Below are 25,736 nucleotides of genomic sequence, written 5' to 3' on the forward strand. Positions count from 1 at the left end.
GCACCACTCCCGGCCTGAAAAAAATGCAAAACGGATCGGATCACTTCCAGACAGTCGCGCGATGTAGACAGATGTACAGATAGACAGATGGACCAGTTAACATGGACCAACAATCTCACCAGTGTTGCAGGATCACCACGGTTGCCTTTTTTGCAATACATGCGTTCCTGTCTTCCGTCTTTGAATTATTGCAAGTGCGAACTGAGCAAAACAAAATCCTTACTGTACGGGAGAAACCGTACTACCATTCAGCCCCGTAACATTCTTTCCATAGGGGAAACTTTGGTCGCTCTGCGGGACGGGATAAAATTATCCGATCGGAATAAAATTTTGCACACATCCTTGTGTCATAGTATCGACAAGATTTCCGACCCGGCCCGACGAATCCGACAAACTTTTCCAAAATGGACCACCCTAATATACATATACACATATACATATACACATATATATATATACATATACATATACACACACATATATATATACATATACATATACATATATATATATATATATTTTAGCGGGGGGAAAAACAGCTCACCTATCCCTAATGAGCAACACAATTTATTCTTTGAAGTGATGAGCACTGGCGCTGCGACTACGGAGAAAATATTTGTGTGAGCGCTCGTCTCTCAGCAATGACACAACAATCCCTCCACTCTCTGCAGCAAAAAATAAGCTTTTGAAAATATTACCGTCCATCTACTGACTGCCAACAGTCACTTTATCAAACATTATGACAAATTGACACCAATTATATATTCATCACCTATTCAAGTATTTGATCACGAGGCACCGGGCTGGATAATAAGCTGGGTTCTTTACAGCTAAGTATGCATTATTGTGGCAAGCTTTTCCTTTTGAACTTGGAGGTCAGTCCTCCCCAACAGTGGGAAAAAAAAAATAATGCATCACAGGAGCAGCAATAATGCAAGGGCCTGCAAGTAATCCCAGCGGGGATGTGAAAATACCTTTGTACTACAGTGTCTGACATATACTGCTGCCAAACCAAAACAGCCCTCCCAGAGGAAGATAGATGGATCGACAGATGAGTGGATGATGGATTGCAAAGGATAAAAGACAGAGAGGAAAAGGTCTGACGAAGAATTGCTTTGTTAAGAAAAGTAAAACGAACATAATTGTCTCAGGGTAGCAGACAAATCTAAATCACATTTGAGCAAACCGCATCCACCGTCTTCGTTCTGCTTGAGAGAGAGAGAAAAAAAACTATTTCACTCTCGAGTCTGACGCTGTTCATTGTGTGACCGCGGTGTGAGGACAGGTGCTGCTGTTTTGAGAGGCTGATGGGAGACAGGTGAAAGTCTCGGAGGGCTGGCTGAATTTTACAGCTTTGCCTATATGCGGCTCATATGGGAGACCTTGGGTGCTGCCAACACCCATCAACAGCGCGGGGCCCTTCGGCTGTTCAAGTGTTGAGACCCGGGCAGAATCAGCTACATGAGAGATACAGATAGGACTGGGATGACATCACTTCCCTCTTCCATCTCATCTGTCATAAACATTTGGCTCTGCCTCAGCAAACACAAAGATAAGGCTCGGAGGGCGGAATAGGGAACAGAGGAAGGAAGAAAGGGGGAGAGAATTAGAAGGATTCCCTCCCTCATCGAAACAGACACAAGTTGCTTTCAGTTATGTGAGTTAAGACATCCAATAAGTGATCATTTAAGGCTTTTGGTCCAATATTATTTTCGAGTTACAAGACAGTCAAATATAATCCAGCTTTGGAGTGACTATCAGATCTTGCTACTTGCGGAACCGTTTGACTGCGGGGGGATGTTCAACTCTGCACAAGCAGCCTTGCGTGTCAGAGGAATTGTCTCTTCCTACTTTTTGGGGTTTTGATATCCTGCTGGAATACTGATGAAGCGCTTCATATTCAATTATTAGACATTCTGGCTAAATTAGAATGTGAAATCCATATAAAGAAGACATTGTATCTCCGAGGCTGTAAATCAATAGAGTGGTACCTTGAGTTATGATTTTAATCCGTCGTGTGACCAAGCTGGTAACTCTATTCACTAGAACAGTATCAACATTTTCCCCTTTGAAATTAATTGAAAGGTCATTCATTTTTCCACCACCCCCACCCAAAAAAAAAAACGGTTTCTATGAAAAAATAAATACAAATTACAACAAGAAGAATACAAACATCATAATGTATAAAACATCGCTATAATAATTGATGATTCGATACGTATCACGATATATGAGGTACAATAAGTTTCAAGAACGGTACATTTTCAAGTGGAACTATTGAATTAGGTTCAATTCAGTGGGATGAAGGTATGCTATGGCCGTAGCTTTTATCATGTTTATTAATAGGCAACAGCATCGAAAAACTCTCCAAATCACAAATTGTTCAAGTTAATTAAAATTTAAATAATCAACAAATCATCAGCAACATGAAACTTACAAAGCCATTTTACACACTGTGTATATTTCGCATATTCGACGATTCGCATCATAGGGTACGATACGATTCAAGAACGGTACATATTCAAATATAATGATTCGGTTAAATCGCAACCAATTTTCCAATTCAAATTGGTTTGTATTACACCCCTAAACAACGTTAAAAAAGGGCAATGTGAAGCAATAAACATTTTTTTCCCATGTGTTGGATGTGTGCCTTGAAGGGGTGTCGGCTAGTGAGTGACATCAGCAGCTGCAGTCAGGTTGTGAGCCTTGTGGCTATGGTGGGCCCCTCAAGTTTTCTAATTTTGTATTTGTGTGTTTGACTGTATATCGTGTTCAGCGACTGTGGCTCTCCTTGCCCACATGTGACGGCATTACAGTAGTTCATGTTTTTTTTTTTTTGTTTTTTGTTTTTTTTAACTTAACTCCATAGGAAGCCTATCTTTCTATCTTAACTCAATTGTGGCTCCAACACAAAGCTTTAAAAAAAATGCACAATGCAATCTAAAACACACACACACACACACACACACACACACACACACACACACACACACACACACATCATTAACTCCCATTTTACTCTCCCTTTGGCCTCAAATGTATGAAATTTGACCTCAACATTTATTTCCAGAATTGGGGTGCAGTTTGAAGTTGGTTACTCAAGTGCATTTAAACTTATGACTAGAGTGCCATATACAGAGAGGAGAATCGCATCTTCCTTGCACAAATCCCCAGTCAAGAGAAACAAAACTGAGGCCCTGCTGTGAACAATTCTTTGCCGTTGCAGTAGTTCAGTCGCACCGTCGATATTGATCTGACCTCGGACCAGAGAGTGTGGATTCAAAACCCAAATAAATTATGATGGGAATTATGAAGTTAATTCTGCTTGGGAAAACTGGAACCTATCCCAACCAGCATCGAGTGCGATGCAGTGAATACCATGACATCATCACCAGTCACTCACAGGACAAATACCGAGAGACAGACAACCACTCACAGTCACCCATACCGGTAACGAATTTAATACTGTCCATAATTTTGGGGCCAGGGAGAAAGCTCGAGTACCTGGGCCAAGTACAGGCAAGCGAGGTTCAATCCCGAGCCCAACCTGAATCTTCTTTCAGAACTACTGTTCCCTGGGGATTCATTAAATGCCATATAAAATGAACGCAAGCCGCGCCCAACTGATTGTGTCGCATGAGTAACTGACACTATGTGGCACACACTGTTTCGAAAAGCTTCTTTCCTGTGGCTGATCCCAGCCAATGGACTCACAGTGCTCAGCTTGCTTGAGGTAATGATGATGCGCCGCTCGTGAAGCATACTGCCGTAGAGTTGCAGCATGTTGTTGACATCCACAGCCACAAAGTATTCTGTCAGGTTTCTCTAGAAAGAGGCAGAAAAGAAGCGATATATGCAGGCACATAACAAACTGTCCTTGTACAACATGTTACAGAAAGGTGTCAAGGATTCAGACGGTTCGAGTGCGTGCTCTCGTTGCACAGACGTACTGTACCTGAGCTACAACCGTGCGCCGATTACTTTGTTGTAAAAGCCAACAGTGAAAACACAGAATTAAAGAGGTTAACATTTGCATGCGCAGACGCCTGACTGAATTCTACTTCCAACACAAAACTCAACAGGGAAAAGGGCGAGTTAAATCTGAAGTATCTAATACCCATGCAAGTCACTGAACTTCAACATGAAAATGTATCAGCGCCAGGAGACAAAACTGAAACAAGAGGATGATGCAATAATTTCAAAAGATGACAAGTGTATCTGGTTAAATACGATTAGAGGCAGAGATGTTTCCAGAAGAGAGGGCTCACTTTATCTCTCTTCTGTCTGGTTTTCCACAAATACCTACACTCTCTGGGATAGTTGGCAGTCCATTGATATCCGGGGCGATGAAGTAGGAGTGCTGCGGAAAACACAAACATGCAGGAGAAAGAAGAGAGAAGGTCACAAGTGATGCATACCACTTACATAGAAGAAAATGAGGGGGGGAGGGTTTGACTTTGTTCTATGATTTATGGCTCATCTTCAGCTCTGTCTATATGAATTGCTGAGCTGGTGTCTGAACTGTGGCGCTGCTTTTATCGGGCTTGCAGAACAGAGAACACTCAATAGAAACCCATCTCCCCATAGACACAGACTGGGGTGATGTCTCTGGTGGAAAACTGAGTCTTTATTTAAGCATTAGAAAGGCTTGTGGAGCAGCAACACTTGTGTGTGCCAGCGCACGCACGCACACAAACACGGGTTGTTTAGAGGATCACAGAGCTGCCTGTCTCACTTTGGGAGAGCAGGGCACATTTAGTGTTCCCATCAAAGAGGCCGGAGAGGGGTTCTGTCTGGAGACAGGTAGGCAAAGCACCAAGTGAAGCACGAACCACCTCACTCAGCCATCTGTTGCCGGCGTGTCCCTTAAAACCTTGACAGAGTATTTTAAGAGCATCGAACAATAACTACATTTAAATATGTTTCAAAGTGCGCCACATTTGCCTTCAGAATGTTAATTCAACTGCTGCCATACGTGAATTTGCAACCGTGGAAAAATCTCTCAATCAAATAATCTCAATACAAAGACGGTGAACAAAATTGTCTGATTCAAGGTAGAGAAGAATCAATCCATCCATCCATCCATTCATTTTGTAATCCGCTTAGCCTCACAAGGGTCGTGGGCGTGATGAAGCCTATCCCAGCTGTCGTCACGCAGTAGGAAGGGTACACCCTGAACCGGTTGCCAGCCAATCGCAGGGCACACATAGACGAACAACCATTCACGCTCACAATCACAACGAGGGACAATTTGTATGCCCAAACAACCTGCCATGCATGTTTTTGGAATGTGGGAGAAAACCGGAGTACTCGGAGAAAACCCGCGCAGGAACATGCAAACCCCCCACAGGAAGCCCGGAGCCAGAATCGAACCATGCACCCTCACATGTTGAGGCCGACGTGCTAACCAGTTGACCACCATGCCACCCGCCCTGTCAAGAAGAATTGATAGGAGAAATGTAGGAACCCAGAGAACCCAACAGAATCGGAGGGGGGAATTTTGGAGGGACTTAAAGACAATGCTCCATGAACTCCAGACATCATCCAAATAATTTACATCTGAGGACTGTATTCACCTACTTACATGCACTGTACATAAATGTTCTATTTTTCTTTACCTTCTGTAGAGAGGATGCCAATGTGGTCATAAATACTCAATTGAGGCACAGTAAGAAATGGCGCAAATCTGCATAATTACTCAAGAAAATGCGAGGGTAAACAGTACAAAATATTCCTCTCCTCGGTGTTTCTACATTATGGACAAAAGCTGAAAAAACTGTATGTTATTCTTCAAATGGCTATACTTCCTGAGCCGGAGGGTCTCGTTTGTTGCATCAGGCAAACATGCAACACAAACATGAAGCTAACAGAATTCCAAAGCTGATTTCTTCTGCAACAAAAGATATGTGATTAATGACTACTTGACATTTTGTTTAAGCATATTTTCCAAGAGCTTCCAGTGCAAAACAAGAAACCAGATAGCTGAAGCGCTTACCAACACCAGTGAATGTTTATACCAAATTTGATAACAAAATGCAACGATGATTCATCTATTCCGAGATTAAAAAGCGTGTCGTCGTGGTCACAGAGGTCACTGCAGGCGGTGGTTATTGTCCAGCATTGTGACAGTCTATGATAAAATTTAAGATATTTGTAAACTGAGATAGTTGACAGCCTCGACTTTAATTCATCCTGCAACAAAATGATCTCTCATCATCTCGCCCCTACTTGACAAGTGTTATTTACTCTTGACAACGAATGATATCAACTGAGCCTAACCAAGCAATAACCTCTGTCAGAAAAAAAAAGACACCGACATTAACTGTACTACAAACAAGATTTATGGAAAATAAACATCGTATTATGGATCCCTGTGTTCTGTTTGTGTGTTCCGTGTGCTAGATTACGTTTTTCCCATTGGTCTACAAATCCATGGCATTATGGAAATAACAAATCCGGCTCCATAATTCACTCCAGGCTTTCAACGGCTGCTTGCTCACTCGTCTGCTTTCTTCTTCTTTCGAAGTTATGTTTATACAAAAACACTGAAAGTGGGTTAACTGGAAAGGCATCAAGGAGATTTTTTGAGCACAATTGCCTTTGCTTTAAACATAAAATGTAAGTAAAAAAAAAACAACAAAAACCTTGATATTCATGGTGAGAGTATGGTGATGTGGAAAGGCATTAATCATTTACAAAGTTTGATTGTTTTCCAGAGAAGCAGCAGCATACACCAAAGCCCAGGATAGTTTGTTTTTGTTATGTTTAAAAAGATAGTGCAGCTTATTTGGCCAGATTGGAAAGCTGTGGCTCCCATGTGGTTAGTACAGCGGCGGTTTCACATTTCACAGCAGCCTCCTTTCCTCCTCCTCCTCCTCCTCCTCCACCACCTCCTCCCTTCCTGCCATTCACTCACCGGTTCCTTGCTTCGCTGATCTCTCAGTACTTGCCCAGTGGCAATATACAACTGCTCATTCTTGCCCAATGAGAGAGGGAGAAAAAAGAGCAAAACAGGGTTCACACATGAAAGGGGACAAGGGTTCCTATTCTTGGCTGGCATGATTAAAAAAAAAAAAAACACTTTCAGGGAATAACTCGCTTCATCAATTAATTATCAAACAAGTGGCTTGTCTTGAAAAAACATGAAGCTATCACTTTTGTTCCTGCGGCATCTTTCTCAATGATGCCCTGACATTCACGAGCTTTTTTTTTTTTAAGAGTTGACACAAAAGAAGATGAAATCATAAAGAATCTTAATTGAACTTGTTAACCTTCATTTTGATATTTTGATGGTGTCATATTATTGTCATGTTGTAAAGTTATCTTAATAATGTGTATCCTTGCTGGGACCTGGAGTTGTTTAACTGTCTGAAAAAATCAAAATCAAAACGGGAGTGTCCCTATGAATAAAGCCAAAAACAACAAAAGTGTTTGATGCCGTTACACAGTGAGGGAAAAGCAAACCAAACACCGAAATTATAGTGCACAAAATACTCGCTGAAGACCATCAGAGGGCAGGTTAATGCCACCTGTTTAAGAAAGTGTGTTTTATGTATGCGGTGGAAACGCAGCAGGGGAGTTGCTGTCAAGAATGGACACAAACACTCTTTCAACTTTGAAGGGCTTGGCCTCGTTAAGCCATTCCACTTTTTGATAAGCAGAAGACATGACGAGTTATGAAAGCACACGTACATTTTGAAACGGCTCAGGCTTATCTCACTAAAACCTGCTAGCGGTTCTTGTTGTTTCCAAACAGAGTGCCAGTCCAGGGCCTTCGGTGTCTTTCTGCTGCATTCGAGCACATCTTAATTTTCTCCTGCTCTCCGGTCGCTCTCCTCCATTGCCGCAGTTTGCTAATCTCTCCATTTCTGCCTTATTTTCTTCCTTCTTCCTTTGTCTTCTTGCCCTCTTTCTCCCATTCCCTTATAGTCAACTGTTATTATCCTCTTGTTGATGCAACAGTTGACTACAGAGCAGCTTTACTCCTATTTACACTGCAGGTCGATTCGGTGCCTATTTATGGATTTTTTTTTTTTTTTTTTTATTAAACAGTCCACCAATACATCTTTTCAAATGGCGTCTATCTGATGTCACCATGTTTATCTTTATTGAGCACTGAAATCCAGCTCAAAATTTTAATGATAGGAACAATAATAACAAATCCATATCTGAGATTTAGCCACATCTGAAAGAGGCTTGTTTCAAATTTGATTTATGGATATCCAGTCCATTTGTGCTGTATTCTTTCCGCTGCAGGAAGGCGTTCCTGCCCTGGAACAGTGACACCCAAACTGTGCAGTGTATATTAGAGATGATGCCACAAAATTGGGAGAAAAAAACCCAACAGTGAGACATTTACAGCAAACATGCCAAGTGTACAATGTGGGATGGTAATAACGAAGATGAGTGAAAGGTTTTGAATTCGTATCATGGCTTATAAGTAAACCGTAAATTTCTCTATGCCTTGGCATGGTAGAAAGGGCAAATTAGATCAACACAACTTTTTCTTACCACACTCAAGTTGACTGGCGTGAAGGGCTTTGGCACAGGAAGATCGTACAGAGAATTCAGCATGTCATTCAAGTCATTATTCTGTTTAAGAAGCAAACAGACACATGGATATTATTTACTCATTGGGCTTGGTGCCACAATTATTATATGTGGATGAAAATGTACATTTGCAAATAAAACCTTGTCATTTTTCATTTTTTTGTCTAAACAGTTGTATTTATTTATTTATTTGTTCATTTGTTTGCCCCCACCCCCCCAAAAAAAACTCTAAAGGACTAAGAAGTCTTGTGCTCTCGCTGATTGATGACTAGCTAGCTGCCAAGAGAAAACCAACTCTGTTTTCCACTATTTTCATGGAAGTGTAATTGCACTGTCCCAATATTTTTGTCCCAACAGTATACGCTGAATAAAAGACGGTGAGGTTACAAGGGGCTGACTTTCTGGCTGCAGACAGCCATTATCCAGCAATGTTGATTTTCCAGGCGAGAGAGTGCTGTCAGTAATTAAGCGAGCCCGTACCCACCCCTGCCCCCCCACTCCAAAGACAAGGGCTTTCAGAAACCTTCAGAGAGCTCACTTGACCACAGAACAGGCTCAGAAATTATTCTAGCAGCATTTATGAGCTCCATGACAAGACTGCTATTTTCCGCTGCTGGGCCTCTTGCCGAAGATCAGAAGGGGACAGCACTTTGCCACTTTCAGTTAAAGCCGCTACTGTGAACACTGGGATTGTTCTTTGTTTGATATGTTTTTCTCTCTCAGTGAACTTTGCTTAGGTTTTGGCAGGCAGCCACTGCTTCTGTGGGGATAGGCGTAAATGTATGGAGTGTACGTGTGTGTGCAAGCGAGCGAGGACGGGGCGGTGATGTACAGTGAGCGCCGAGGTGGGGTGGGGGCAAGGGAAGAGGGTGTTCGGGTGTGTGCAATCGAACAGCCTCCTTGTCATGAGAAGCTCAATGCTCACACGCATGGTCAACAACACGGCCTGGGGAAACAGTTCATTTAGCCCTCGCCTTAAACCCTCATCGCTCTTCTGTCTTCCCTTGTCTGTCAACATCTCCCCTCTCGCCTGGAACGGGCAGCGGGGTAAATACAAATCAAATCATGCACACTAACAGATAAGGCATCCAGGATTTCCAGTAACTTCTCTCTTCCTCACACACTTAACTGTCCGCCTCGGCGTACCCTCGCTCCCTATTTATTACATTATGCGGGTGAGTCAGTTTGAATCAGACGGTTTATTTTAAATGCTTATGTAAGATGCACGCGTTCCTGATTGTTCTCTTTTAACAAGGCTCTCTCCGAGGGTTTGCGGAAGAAGCACCAACATGACAAGTGAAAGCGGTCCCACAGCGTGATATGTCTCTCCCTCCCTCTTCCTTTCACCTCAGCCCTCTCTGCGCTACATGTTGCACATCTCCCCAGTTTGTTGCATATTTTACATTTCCCCTCCCTTTGCTGCGGTATCGCAGTGAATAGTCAGGGGAAAAGACTTTTGCGAGTGGTAAGCATTTGGGAGCGTATGTGTGTGTGTATGTGTGTTAAAGGTTTGTCTTGCACTAAATCACCGGGAATAACTTTTTTAGATCGGTGTTTGGTCTGTGAAATGTCAACATAACAGCAGCACAGCTGAGCCCAAGATGGCAAGCAACATGCCAGTGTGGAGAAGTATTGAACCTTTTTTTCTTCCCTATTCAAGGGGGCTGTGCTTTCATTACCACCTCTTTGTTTTCCTTGTTTGCACTTGTCAATCACTACATGTACAACATCCGATAACGGTGAGTCGCTAAATGTGCAAACGAGATGATTACCTGTTGTCTTGTTAGATAGTCTGCAAGGGTGTTCAACAGCTTGTAGTAGATCTCAAACCACGGAAGATAACTGCAAATACAAAAAAAAAAATGGCACGTTTTCATAAACAAACATTTCAATGTATTTCCACAGGAATTTAGAAGAAAATTATATGAAAAGGCTGGCAAAAGTTCAATGGACTATTTTTCAGTAAAACAAGCTCCATTGTGCCTGAATAAGGCAAAGTTTTGCAAAAACTGCCAACAAAAATGTTTCCCAGCCACAAAACTCATTTTTTACAAAGGTAAGTACATTATTCTAATGAAATAAATACTAATTCGACCAAAAAATTTAAATAAAAATAAAATGTCTACTTTCCTGTTTTAAGAATAACTTGGGTGATGAATATAATTGTGTTAATTTTGCTAGATAGCCTTCCATTCATTTTCTCCAGCATTTGGCCCCTTGAGGGTCGTGAATGAGCCTATGCCCGCTGACTTGGGGCAGGGCGCTTTTAATATACAATATATTCATATTTATTAAAAGACCGTTAAAAAAAATACATGTTGTAATCTAAAACAGACAATACACAACTGGATAGCATCCGTGACCTTAAATATAAATTTAAACAGTATCAACAACACACAATTGTAGAGGTAAAAAAAAAAAAAAACACACACACACACAATCAGCTCATTATGACATTCTTCATACTGATGGGCCTCGGCATTTTATGAATTCCTCTCATATCTGTTCTTTCATCCAAAACTAGGAGGCAGTAGAAGAGCTTGTCCTTCTACTGCCTCCGTGCATAACAGTGCATAACAGATTCTAATACAAAGAAGGAACAGCAAGGATGCTACAGTTTACTGCCATGCTGTTCACAGACGGGAAACTAAAATGCAGCCAAAGATGCTTCCTACCCTCTTCTTCTCCTCCAACATGCTCCATTTCTGCCCGCTTTCTTTTTCATGCCCCATCACATATTACAAAGATGTAATTAATGGACAAAAAATGAATTAATTAACAAGCATAATATAGTTTGCCCAGCTTCTTTGTGTTAAAGCTTATCACTAAGTACGGTCAGCATAAGCTAAAAGCATCTGCAGCATGGCTTTCTTTACAAGGTTGACATATTCTTGGCCAAGCTTGCTTTCTTGGTGGAAGAAGGCCAACACTTTTCGTTTGGCTGTGAGGGATCCGCTGATTTAATGTTATGCAACCAAAGTGTGAAAACATGCTGTTCCGTCAAGATATTGAATTTACATTCACTTTTGCTTTTTAACATGGATTTTCGAACACAGCATGAATAATGATTCCAGGTAAGGACATTTCAGTGTTAAATAAACACAAATTCCCATTCGTGCCTTATCAACACGTCTTTGATGCATGTGGTTTTAAAATTCATTTGACAATGCAGCAATTCGTGAATTGGGCCAATGAATCAAAAGTGGACGCCGCAGTGCTTAAGTGGCCTTTAAATTCATTAAAATGTGTGACAAATATTATTAAAAGCATTTGTATAAAACAATTCTTTGTGGGCTTGCAGTGTGTGAGTCCTAGTCCTGCTTTGGCAGTCGGCTGGAGACTGAAGAGCTTCCAGGCCATGGGTCACTGGCTGCTCTGTAGACTGGAATTAACAGACAACGAGAAAACAATAAAGTGAACCGAATGCAAATTTTCATATCGCTAAATCCGCAAGGGGCCAATGACAGGGCGGGTTCCTGGGGAAGTGCAGCCAAGCGCACCAATCAGAGGGGCTGAGTGACCATTAGTCTGAAACAATCAGCCTCTTAACATGCCTCTATTTTGACATCTGCATGAAGACTTACCGCAATCGGGTCACACTTGCAGGGGGCGACCGAATCAAACACGCTTTAGTTAATTCACATGCTGACTGCATATCAGCCTATTTCTGCCATGTCAAAAAACATACAGCACGAATGCTTGCAGATGAGGTCAGTTTACGTTGAAGCCATACAGAAAAAAATTAATAAATCTTCACCCAGATGGAACAACTAAGAACAAAGCTTTCGAATTTTTTGTCTCCTTCACAACTCCTGTTTCGAAATCCAGGCTTCCAGACATAAATCCTTCATTTTTCACTGCTGAAGTGAATGTTGTTTAAAAAAATATATAAATTAAAAATTAACAACTCTGGCTGCCTGAACAGCCGTCAAGCTTCACAGAACTCTGTCATTAGGCTGCACTGCACCTTCTTTGTTTTTCGAGGGAAACACATGATTGATTGGTGGTGAAAGAAGTCCGCCACAAATAACCAATACTCCTGTTTTACAGTGTATAAAAGGAGTTGTTGCTTTATTCAAAATGATGTGAAATTAATATCAGTCCTTAATGCAGTGATTTGTCCTGGTTATCCTCCAGCTCGGGTTCTCTTGTTATTGCTAAATTTATGTTAGGAGCTGCACTCAGAGATATACTCCTACTCGTCACAGTTCATTGCTCAGAAGTGTTTGTGCAAGGCAAATCCTCTGATAGAGAGAGAGAGGCATCCATCACTAAAGTGCCCCGCGCTCCCCCCCACACACAGTCCAAGCCTTTTTAAACATGTCTTTTCAAAGTGCCCTGCACTCCAAGAGGAAACCGGTTCATCCCCGCACCCCCCCCATCCCAGGCTAAAAAAAAGTCATGCATCAAAACATTGAGATCCGGCAGTGACTTTAAAAATACAATTAGGCACTCAATCACCAATATGTCAAAAAGAAGAACTTGATTCTATTGTAATTCTATACAAAATTTATTTCTTGTATCTGTACAACCTCCTGATTAATCCTGCGCAATCTTTTCTGTCTTTTTAATAGCTTTGAATCACCGGTGGGGTGCTGACTTTTACTGCTGGTCTCTCAGCTCAGTCTTAAATCTCCTTAAGTACACAAGCACCTAATATTCAAACGTATCCGACACTTTGGAGACCCCTCTGTGGAAGATTTCATTTCACCTTTACATTTGCAGGTCGAGGGTTACACACAAAAGAGGAAGCGGTACTCGCCCCCCACACTCCCAGGAACCCGTTAAACATCCACTAACCAGCGCAGTGTCGTCGCTTAAGTGTATCCGAAAGGCTCCCCAGTCAAGTAAAATGCAGGAAATTATCCCCTCCCCCCATCAGTGAACAATCACCATCTCTGACAGAAATTCTTCCACTTAGGCATGTCAGGCAATGACAGAAGAGAAGAATGACTGAATAACATCAAAATGGCATTAAAAACAAACAATCATTATTTGTTTTGTTTTTCAGCTGCCTGAAAGGACGCCGTGGCCCTTTTTACGCCAAAGCATTCTCAAACTTCCGTCCACATAAAACGGTCCCCCTCATGAAGGAACTTCCTTGTGTGAGCAGAGGTGACAATTTTATTGTCCCAGCACTTCAACAATCAAAGAGGCAAAAACATTCGTCATCACTTTCATTTCAAATCGACTGGAGATTGTACATTAGAAGTACGGATTCAATTGGGGCCTCAGTCTCTCTGCTTCAGATTTTAAGAAGACATATTTAAAGTTCTTCTATGAGGCACTGATGGTTAAAATATGACGCCTGATTAATATTGTCAAATAAAGCTATTGCAAGAAAAATCAAAGCTAAAATATTGGGTGCCTGCAAGGCATTTGACAGGAAATGTAGTTCCACGTTTTGCTTCAAATGCCCTTTAAAATATATTTTCAGTTAAAAAAAACAAACACATATAAAAAATAAGATTTCAACACACAATTCTGTTAAAAATTAACCATGAAGTCCTCAGAATGCATAATGAATTTTATACATCATATGTCAAATGAATTAGCATGTCTAACTCAGCGAGAGGGACAGGGGAGCCTCTGCTAATTGGCAGGCAGCAAAGCTTCATGCATAATTATGGACTGAGAGCGTCTTTGCTGTCGCACAGTGGCAGTCGCCGAATAACGAGGGGAGAGAGACGGAGAGAATATGAGAGAGAGAGAGAGAGAGAGAGAGAGAGAGAGAGAGAGAAAAGACATGAGAGTGTGTGTGTGTGTGTGTGTGTGTGTGTGTGTGTGTGTGTGTGTGTTGGGGGTTGGCTGGACATTGTTGTTCAGAGCAGCGACAAAATTACGACTGTCCACCATAACACACACACACGCACACGCACACGCACACACACACACACACACACACGCACGCACGCACGCACGCACACACACACACACACACACACACACACACACACACTCACTCACAGAGGCTTTGTGCTCTTTTCCCCATTTAACTGTTTATCTGCTTCATGCTCGAGTTAAAAAAAAGGGTTAATTTTGCACATTTTCCAGTTTATTCTAAAGTGCACACGCATGTCCACTGAGATTTGCACCAAAGTGCTCTTTCTTTGTAATGGTGGGGTAATTACATCTGAGGAAAAAAGAGAAAGAAACACTGTGTCAACATGCAATTATACGGGAATTAAATGATAATAGCCTTTGTTGGGGTGTAATTATGCAAAGAAACTGCAGTTTAACTGGGTTTGATGTTCTCCTTTACGGCTTCTGTGATAGGATATATCCACCTTTACAATATCAAAAAAAAAAAAAAGCTCAACTTTTGGATAATTGTGGGTAAATCACAAACACATTTGTGTGGGCAGATAAGAATTTAAACGGCTCAATCTGGCAAAGTTCATCTCAGTGTGAAGACTGAGGATGAGAAACTATTGAAAAAAAATGTGTGCTTGCTTCTAAGAGTTTTTTTTCATCTTGTGGGGAATTAATGGAGGAAAAAAAAGACAGGACATCCGTGGACCATTTCAAGTAGGGCTTCCCAGACAAAATACATCTTTTTGTATATTACAAAATCTTGGATTTGAAGGTCTTTCGTTCCAGTTTTATTCTAAAGGTGAGTTCAGCAAGAAATCAAACATACATATTTGCATTCATGACAAGCCAAATTCTAATTCTGTCTGGAAAAACAGAGAAGAGCATATGAGAAAGGTGAAACAAAGAAAGAGGCATTTTGATTCATTTTCATCAGATTTTTGTTTTATCCACGTCAGACATCACATCTCACACTGACATACAGTACATCAATAAAAATGACTTCTTCTGGTCACAACACTGGTACAATCAAATGACATCGAATGCAAGAGTTGATTTAAAAAGTCAGCTCAACAAAGATAAGAAAAAAAGCTCTATTTTAACGGCCACGGTTTGAGAGAGATATTGATGCTTATTATTGTAATAGTGTCATAGGTGCATAATCCTGAGTCCTTCTAAGATTTAGTCTTCCTGAATTAGTTACAGGAAAGGAGCAAAACTTTAGAACTATAGATGTCCAAATGAATCGACAATTAATCATCAACAAACGAATCTCCAACTATTTTGACAATCGATTCCTCATTTCAAGCCATTGTTTATCTTAAAATGGTCTAAGTGCTTTGATTTCAGCCCTTCCAAAGTACATCTTCCTTGATTTTTCTAATCCTTCATGAAAGCAGAGTGATTATTTTGTGTGGTGAATCCAAACAAGACATTTGCAAGCATCTGCTTTTACTTCGGAGATCAATGATCAAAATCGTTCCCTCTTTTCTGACCCAACCGGTAACCGAATCAAAATCAATTTCGGGGGAAAAATGTGTTCGTTTTAATCTTTTATATAAATAATCATGATTTGTAATCGTATGAATAACCTGTAACTGACACAGAGTCAAATCTGAAGCCCTTCGCAATAATCAGTAGTCAAGAAGTAGCTCCCAGTTTCAAAAAGGTTGGTGAGTCAACATCACACCCTCTCATGTGATATTTCCTTCAGTGTTCCTTATTTGGTTGTCTTGAAACATTAAACAATACCAACAGTAATTGGTTCATGAACAGCCGAAGGAAAAAAATTGAGCAAACTACAACCACAATTGTTGAACAATTTTTATTTTCAGATAATTACACCTCTCTGAATGCCAAATGTGACCATAAATGAATATTTTGGTGTGTGCGTGCGTGTGCGTGCGTGCGTGCGTGCGTGTGTGTGTGTGTGCGCGTTACCTGAGAAGACATATGCAGACTCTGCATCCTTGAGTAAGACGACAGAACCCGAACCTCTGCTTGCCATCAATATCGGTCAGCACAAAGGTGAAGTTCTGTCCAACATGACTCTGGGAAACTCTAAAAGACGACATGAGGAACAACAGCACATACAAGAGGAATCGCCTTGTAACAAAGGGTCACATTAAATCTATGGCATTATGCAAACAATAAAACTCAAGTTATAATTTTTATGTCATACTTCTTCAGGATGATAACTTGAGAAACTCTAAAGCGGGAGAGAACACAAAACTTGCGCCACAAAAAAAAAACGAGTACCACTAGATGGCAGCAGCTCAGCTTTACTGGAGACGGGGAGGAAAAAAAAAGATACCACACTGGAGCACAGTCTCTCTCGCTCTCTTTGTAATGGGAATTATATCATGGCCCTTTCCCAAGCCAAAAATTAAAACCCCACTGCCTTGAGGAGAGATGTTGGCCTGAGTGGTTTCATGTGTCAGAAAAAGGCCGGCCCACAAAAGCTCACTTTTTGGCAGTGTTTTAAAACACTGGTTATATTTTGTGTGTTTGCCACAAAATGTCAACTAAGCTCATGTATAATGTATTTATTTATTTATTTATTTATGTGCAGGGCTCAAGTGATACTCATGTGCTTTATATTGTGACAGTGACAAAATGTTAATGCAACTGTCAACATGACAATAGGTTGATTTTGTTCATTTTCCTTATATACATACATATCCATACATACATACGTGTGTGTTTGTATGTGTGTGTGTGTGTGTGTGTGTGTGTGTGTGTGTGAGGATCGAGGGCAAAAGAATTATAAAATTAGGACCACGAATACAATCGAAAATGAGCTGAGCTCAAACAAGCACCGGAGGCAACAATTCTGCTATTTCAAGCATAATAGTGCTTTTTTGAGATACAAATTAAACCATTGGTTTAGTTTGCAGTGGTGTGCATGAGACTGAGAGCCCTGTCAAATATTTTGAATCTGCCACTGCAAGCGGCAACCACAAAACTGAAGATCATTTAATACATACAAGATTGTGTTTATCAAATTTGTCTCTCACCATCTTTGTGAAGAGCAACTTTCAACACAGCAGATCTTGTCCTGGAGCTCAGTAGTTTGTGCAAGTGGATCATAAGGTAAATTATGTTTTGTGTGCGTGTGGGTGGGTGCGGGCGAGTGTGAGTAAAACAGGTTGAAACCGAGATGCGGTGGGGAGGGGGACGGGCGGACAAGGAAGCAGGCGAGAGGGAGAGGAATCATACCTTTCCATGTCAAAGGGAAAGCAGAACTTTGGTATCGTCTGAAGCACCTCCTGAGAAAACGAAACAGACACACAGTTTAGAGAAACTCATATTAAAATGAAAATACAAATAATGGCCATGTATTATATGACAAAAACTCTCGCGGGCACGATCAAGTGGCTGAGCAAAATGAGGATTAAAGTTAATCACTTGTGATAACAATCTGACAAGTACTAAACAGCGGCTCCTAAATGCAGTTAATCCAAATGAATGGGCCGTATCAACGACTTCACGTGGCTCAACAAAGTAGTCGTGGTCCCTTTTCTCCGCAGACAAGCAGGGATCCTCAGTCCACAGCTTGAATAATTAGCAGTTAATAAGTTCATCGATTATGGGGTGCCAAAGGGAGATGAAAGGATGAAGGAAGAGGAAGAAAGAAAGAAAGAAAGAAAGAAAGAAAGAAAGAAAGAAAGAAAGAAAGAAAGAAAGAAAGAAAGAAAGAAAGAAAGAAAGAAAGAAAGAAAGAAAGAAAGAAAGAAAGAAAGAAAGAAAGAAAGAAAGAAAGAGAAAAAAACACTGTGCCGAAGCTACGGTGGTGGCAGATTGTAGCGACAATGGGCTAAGCAGCTCAGAGGGGTTAAGAGGTAAAGGGGGGTGGTGGGGAGTACAAGCCTTCAGGGCTTTACCTCCCAACACCTCCCTTGTGGGCTGGAGGGGGAGGAAGGGAGGGTCTCCATGCTCTTCAAGTAAGGTGGGAGGGGATACGGTGGGGGTGGGGGGGCACCTTTTCTAGCGGCAGCATATGGATTTAGACAGGGAGCAGGAACAGAGCAGAGCACCATATGGGTGAGCCACATCACAACAGCCGCGCGGTCGCCCAGCACCGCGGCTGACGCTCCTGTCTGTCTGTGTGTCTGTCTGCCCCTCGCTCTTGACTTTCCTGGCTCAAAAAAGGTGCAGGCTGGTGCGCTCCTTCCTACGGTCTGCGTCAACGCTCGTCTACCTCTCTTTCAGCTGTCGCCAAGCCCACAGACTAATCCTGGTGACTGTCTACGCTCTGGCCTCACTCGTCTCGCTTTATCTTGCCATGTCTGCCAAGCTTGGCCACTGAGTCCAAGGCCTATCTCCTTTTTGTTTCTGACGGGAGATGTCCGAGCTGAGAGTTGGGCTGCTCCTCTGCCATCTCTCACTCCGTCTGTTTCCCTGTGCCAGCCCACATAAATTGATCCTGATGATGACAAGTTGGATGTCTGCTGCTTCTCCTGCATACTGTTGCGAAGACCTCGCCATGGGGAGCAGCCACTGATCCCCCTCCCAACAAAGCCCTCATGCGACCCCCCCCACCTCCCCCTTTAACAAACCATAAAGCTGCCACTGCAGCACAACACAAGCATTGTCACAGACAAACAAGCAACAGCAACAATGAGCTATGACAGAAGGGGGGGGGGGGTGAGAATGTGAGTGCATTTGAGTGTATGATATATGTGAATTCCTGCCTGCTTCAAGGACTTTGCTTGCATGGATGGGGAAGAGGGGTGTCAGGGTGCTAAGCATGTACATTTGTATCAGTGTGCATGCTTTGGTGTGTGGGTGGCTGAGTTTGACTCACCTATATATTTCGTGTGCATGTGCCCAAAAATGAAGCGCAGGGGAAGGGAGGGGAGGTGAGGTCGGTGCATGGGAAGTAGCTGTTTTTCAGAATTTGCGATAGAATTGAGAAGTCAACAAAGACAGAGAGTCGGGTGGCACAGGAGGTGTGTGTGTGTGTGTGTGTGTGTGTGTGTGTGTGTGTGTGTGTGTGTGTGTGTGTGTGTGTGCGCGCGCACATGCATGTCTGTGTCTTGGCGTGTGCGGCTGTAAAACTGTCACACACATCAGAGCTGCCATCGCCGTGTGCGTTTGCTACTATTATTAACCACTATGTACAAGCACCAATATGTTCCAGAGAGCCCTCCTTGGCGCGCTGCATATGGTACACAAACCCAAACACACACACTGGGACTCGCTTTGCCTGCAAATAAAAACATTTGACTTGCCAGATTTGAGAGTTGTCACAGCCCCGCCCACATCAGGTATGTGTGCTTGAGTGACAGTCGAGGGACTGCCGAGACTCTGATCTCATACAGGACCATCGGGAACGTGCGTGTTTGTACGTGTGAATAATGTGACATAGAAACAGCAGATGTGTGCTATATATATATATATATATATATAAAAATATATTTCTAAGGGCTACACAACATATAAGATTGCCATCCTCAGGTACATTGGCATCATATATTGTGAGGACATTTGCAGTCCTCTTGTCTATAGCCATTAAACAAACTGGCATCTCATGCCTGTGAGAAAGATCTTAGAATGAAGCCTTCTTTTCTATCCACCAATGCTTAGTGATCTATCAAGGACTCAATGGATGACTATTTTCATTTTACACAATTGTTATCTGTACAAGGAATGAACATTTTAAGAAATTAGCCAATCATCAGGATGACAAAAATGATTCTCGCTCTCCGCATCTGGTTGGTTTGCCCTTTTGTTGAGTGTTAGTGAGCATTTTGGGGTGAATACAAAAGCAACTATGCAAGTGAGCTAAGCAATAGGGGTGCACCTGTGCAGTTAAAAACATTATATTGGAAAAAGGTAGCAAAGTTGTGAGGCTACAACGATGTCACTTTTTAGAATCAAAATTGCTATTGTTCCGTCCATTACTCAATTAATAAACATGAAATAATCAGGTCACGTTAGAGTCACCCTCTATCACTGTGTTGATAAGAGACGGAGGGAGGAAGCTCTAACTGATGCTAACCTACATTCGCTCGAGAAGCTTCAGCGTACACCAAGACAAGTTTAACCGGGCATGACGATTTAGCAGAAGATGCTTTATGCCAGTCAAGCAATGATGGGACTTACTGCGATGAGGCTAAATAGCTTATCCAGGAACATGATTTCAGGTGGCGCAAACATGGTTTTAAAATTACTAATGACAGTTTTGAGGCAGAAATTTTTGTGTCGACAAATTCAGTTTGCCAATTGATTTTCCCAGTCCTACAAAGATGGCTCTTTAGTGCATTTCCTCTATAAAGTAGCAGTAAAATAGTTGGGACCAAATTATTACTTGTTATCCCGAGCACGCTCCAAGTTGAATCAAACTACAAAATATCACTAGTTGATGATAATGTGAAACAAACAAGTGTTCAATTGCAGATGATTGACATGTTTGTTTGTTTTAATCAATTACATTTGATAGCTTAGGGGATGTCGTATCAGAAGCGTAACAGACAGACGGAAATTCATGTCTGGCGTTTAAAACCGAAGAGTCACTGTCTGTGCGCCTTTGTTTGGAAAGAAATTGTAGCTGTCATGCTGACAACGCAACCCATTTTATTTGGTGAACATGGCAACCTGCCACCCAGGACATGTACTTTGGGTACAGCAACGTCACGCTTTGGCAAGTTTTGTCTGAAAGGCACAGGCGAATAAATCCATGTCAATTCCTCTGATGTGCCAATTTACCGCAAATGCAATGTGAAAGTAGCCGGTGGATTTTTTTATTTTTTTTTTGGTTTGCTTATTTCCTACAACACCAACGTTAAGAGGAACTATTAGGCTTCTGACGCTCTTTTTTCGCCTCCACTCTTTCATCATACCTTGACCCCACTGTGATTAAGATACAAGAAATGCACCAAAGAAGGTGTTCCTCAACAGTTTTGCGCAGCACCCGAAGGTCCCCACCAATAACGGCACTCACATTATAATACCTCCTTGTTTGCCATTTTCCTAAGATAATCGAAAAAAAGAGGCAGATAATATATTTGAGGATTTGGAAGGTGGGTGGCGGGGGCAGGGCGGAAGGAATGCGCTGCTAGGTTGGCAGACGCTGCTATTATGCGTGGATGTTGTTTATCGTGAGTGGAGACAGGGGTATCACTCAGTGAGACAGAATGCTCTGGGTTCCCCCAGTGGACCATCCTGCTATCAGTGCATCGCAACACTACAACAGCAGCCCAGTGCAGCCTTGCATCATGCCCCCTGCAGAATATAACATTATACAACAAGGAGGCGCAACAACATTTGAGCAAATGGAGGCAAACTTCAATCTCTTAAAAACATTCTCACTCAACCCACATTATTTTTGGAGTGCCTGTGGTTGGTTAAAATTAAAATCTATAGAGAAATTCCACTGGAGGGGGGGGGGCGGTTGATAGGTAACGCAATCTAACAGCTGGGCTGTTTTGAACACACAATTGGTTAAGTCAAAAATGGACAAAACCAGCATTAAGAAGTTGAATACAAAAGCGAGCAAGTTTTAAAAATGTTCTTATAAATGCTAAGGATCCTAAAAAGGATCGAAATATATCGTTTCACATCGCATCCTGCGAGTCAAACTTTGCATTTTGTGCCTCATCGAAACACACTGAATCAGAAAACTGAGAATAACAGATTTTAGAGATGCGGGATAACTGTTTTTTTTTCGCACCGATAAAGACAACCGAAAGCTTCCTGCTTCTCCAAACCAAGACAGATACCAATAACCAAACCTTTTTTTGTCTAGTACAAATATTTCTGCTGTTACAACTTAAAAGAATAAAACAATATAATTAGGGCTGGGCAACAATTCATTATCAATATATATCGTGGAAGACACCTGATCAATAACAAAAGAAATTTAATTCAAAATAATATCGATTAAAAAAAAAGATCAAGAAGCAAACTCTGACCCCGTTATTCTGCACGCTGTAGGTCGAGATGACAATATGTGAGATTTGTGCCACAATTACAAGAACCCAAGAGGAAATTTGGAGCACAAAAGAGTGCTTTACTACCAGATACTTCGGTAGTATGGTATTTTTCCATTTGATAGTTGTGCTTGATGTAACTTTTTAGCTCTGATCCATTTAATCGTTTTTCTATTTTTAAAAATAGGTGAAAAGAATAATTTGATAGACTCATATGAAATACACACATTGCACATGATTTCAATTGATGATTATTTGCTTTAAATTGACTAGTTGATTTGACTTTTTCACAAGCTCTGATGTAAAGTTCAAAATTAGACTTTAAAATAAAATTACCAAAATTCAGCCTTCTTCCTCCAGGTCCTTATTCAAAAGATTATAGAATATTAAATATACATGTATATTGATATTGGCTGATATGAAATACTTGAATACTGATACACAACCATATCGCCCAGCCTTAATTTCATTGTCACTTCCTACTAACGTTTAGCTACCTTCTAAACGCCTGTCACTTCAGATGGTGAGGCGATGATGTCAAAAGCTTTGATGCGTATCAGCGCCAATTAAAAGGGATACTTTGCTAATTTTGCCGTTTTTATCTGTTAATATTTAATATTTAAAATGAATGTGGGAACATCATTTCATTTTTCATGTACAATTGACGCCTTTCAAAAGAAATTTTGCCCCTTGCTGTGCACAGAAAATGACATGTGGCCAGGGGTCAAGTCACGAATAATCACAGCTCATGTGACGTTCGCTAGCTGAGCTGAAAATTGTTTGGTGCAATGCACAATATGAATTGAACAAATAACTACTGCTGATTATACACAAAAGAAAGGCAGAAATTGCTCCTTTAAAGTTAGAAAACTGCTCCTCAAATGAAGTCGTTGATTAGCAAAACTGCTCCGCAATAGAGGGGGAAAAAAAAGTTAGTTTGAAATTGCAAGTGTATTTCCTAATGAACTCAACATTAGCCTTGGTGTTTCATTTTGGGTGTGAACTTCATGAACAATATTCACTTGTGCTTTCAGATGTGCTTTCAAATGCTCGATAGACAAGGGAAGAGGAGTATGGGAAAGAACTGAATGCACAGCGGGTGTGAAAAAGAAAAGTGAAATGGAACATGCTGAAAATATTTTAGCAAGAGGTGAAAATATAGACTGGGAGGGAGACAAAGTGAATGTCATAAGAAAGCTTGGAAGCGATGGAAAGTTATTCCGTGTGCGGATGCAGCGGCCAAGGGAGGGAGGTAGAAGGAACTCAGTTCATGCCCCTCTCCCCATGCAGCAAGGACTCCTCTCTTGGGGGACTCAGACTTTAAGCCTCTGCCCTGCTTTATATTCCCCTGGCTACTGCAGCCAGATCAATCTAGCCGGCTGCCCGACGTAGCTCAACCTAGTTCAGGGCAGCTCGGCCTCCGGAGTCCTCTACAAAGAAGTTTATTTATTTATTTATTTTTTTCAATCAAGAACGGAGGAGTATGGCAGCAAACGAATTTATAAAGATAATTAACATACCAAAATTCGATGCAACAAGTACATGTATGTCAGTGCTCCACCCAAATTGTGTGCTGTTTGGTGTGTTGAAGAATTCGGAGTATGTTGGAGTGAACCCGACATCTGCTTTTATTTTTGCCCTTTATTTTACTGCTTCCCGGCACTGTTGCTGTAAAGACTTTGTTTCCTGTATTACAAGAAGAAGAAGAAAAAAAACATAACCCGCCCCAAAATACAGCCAATATGTCCAATGACATGGATGTAGCAATATTTTTCACTCCATGCAAAAATCCATGACAGAGCTGTAAAATCCACATACAATGAGAAAATAAAAAATAGATAACAGAAATCGGATCCATTCGGTGCAACTCATGCTCACTTCTGGAGCATACATTCTCAGCAGTGGCCAACATTGTAATTATAGGAGTACCCAAAAGTAATGACTATTATATTAATATAAGAGATGAGATTTATTTTGATTCTCAGCTAAAACCTGTGAAGAATAATGACTGACAAGATCGGGAGGTGTGAGTATAATTGGGGGATAAACCCTCACCCACATTTCATACTTATTTATTTTTATTTTATTATTTTTTTAACTCGACCTTCTTCATTATCTGAATTGAACCACTACACAATGTTGTAGTGATTCTAATAACCCTTTTACATGATTGAAACATTGCCTTAGAATCATTAATTAGAGTGTTCTGACTTCAATATACCTTAACAATAACCTTGATCAATATCTTTTTGAGCTTGGAAACAAGAACATGTATTTGAAGCAATGGCTTCATTTTCAGTCCAATACTTCGCTCAATTGATTTATTTGGCAACAATGCCAACTCCAGCTACCACCTCCAAAATACGTTAAGTCAGTATGGCTCCGTAAACATCAAACCTACAGTCTTAACTTGCTCTACCTTCACCTCTTCTCTGCCTATCCCCCCTCTCACTGTCCTTTCTCACCTCCCACCTACAGTAACTCGGGGTCGTCGTCTTAAATCCCTCCCCCCCTTCCTGCATACCCCACCTTTTCCTCAACCTTACCAACACCCATTGTCCCCCCCCCCCCCACACTTTTCCCAATTAGTCTGTCTGTGCGCAGCTACCCCATCCGACGCCTGCCCATCCTGCCGGTGCTGTTCCGCTCATCCAGCCCCTCTGGCGAACATGACAAAGAGAGAGCCTCAGTATTCAAAAAGACACTCTGCTTTCAAATGCCGAATGGCAGGGTCGACCTGGGTGCAGCTTTAAGCAAAATATTCAAATTCTCAGCCTTCCTTTTTTTAAGAATTTGCATGGATATGCATTCATTTGCAATGTGTAAAGGCACAAGGACAGCTGAGCTTTGGTTTTAGAAAGACTGCAAAAATAAATAATGCAGAGTTAAAATGTATGATGGCATGAAATCTTGATGGGTGAGCCTGGTAGAGTAAAAGCACATTGGGAAAAGAAAGATGAAAACACAAAGTAGCAAAAAGATATACACATTCACACTAGTGATGTGCAATATAGATAAAACTTCTGGATAAGAATATATTTCACAATATAGTACATTTAACTTACAATTACAAAAAATGAATGGTGAATGTATCCTTTATTTTCACCATAATCAACATAGGAAAGAAAACACACACACACACACACACACACACATGGTAGAGTAAAAGCACATTGGGAAAAGAAAGATGAAAACACAAAGTAGCAAAAAGATATACACATTCACACTAGTGATGTGCAATATAGATAAAACTTCTGGATAAGAATATATTTCACAATATAGTACATTTAACTTACAATTACAAAAAATGAATGGTGAATGTATCCTTTATTTTCACCATAATCAACATAGGAAAGAAAACACACACACACACACACACACACACACACACACACACACACACAAATAGCCAGTTTCCAAATAAATATCTGGTAGCCC

General features: G+C 41.2%; 1 protein-coding gene across 3 annotated transcripts in view; it reads right to left on the reverse strand.

Moving 5' to 3' along the window:
• The window catches only part of dennd1b (DENN/MADD domain containing 1B), a 135,588-nt gene that overhangs the window by 62,974 nt on the left and 46,878 nt on the right, over positions 1 to 25,736 (reverse strand). For 2 of the 3 annotated variants that reach the window (XM_019875292.1, XM_019875291.1), the window contains exons 4-10: positions 17,584 to 17,633; positions 16,306 to 16,425; positions 10,326 to 10,395; positions 8,515 to 8,595; positions 6,920 to 6,979; positions 4,310 to 4,363; positions 3,718 to 3,828 (exon numbers count right to left, since the gene is read on the reverse strand). In XM_019875292.1, coding sequence (XP_019730851.1) covers positions 3,718 to 3,828; positions 4,310 to 4,363; positions 6,920 to 6,979; positions 8,515 to 8,595; positions 10,326 to 10,395; positions 16,306 to 16,425; positions 17,584 to 17,633 — 546 coding nt within the window. The remainder of the gene's footprint in view (positions 1 to 3,717; positions 3,829 to 4,309; positions 4,364 to 6,919; positions 6,980 to 8,514; positions 8,596 to 10,325; positions 10,396 to 16,305; positions 16,426 to 17,583; positions 17,634 to 25,736) is intronic. The other variant, XM_019875293.1, reaches the window with a different exon arrangement.

The sequence above is a fragment of the Hippocampus comes genome, unplaced genomic scaffold, assembly GCF_001891065.2.
Source record: "Hippocampus comes isolate QL1 unplaced genomic scaffold, H_comes_QL1_v1.1 scaffold132, whole genome shotgun sequence".
Classification (NCBI taxonomy): Eukaryota; Metazoa; Chordata; class Actinopteri; order Syngnathiformes; family Syngnathidae; genus Hippocampus; species Hippocampus comes.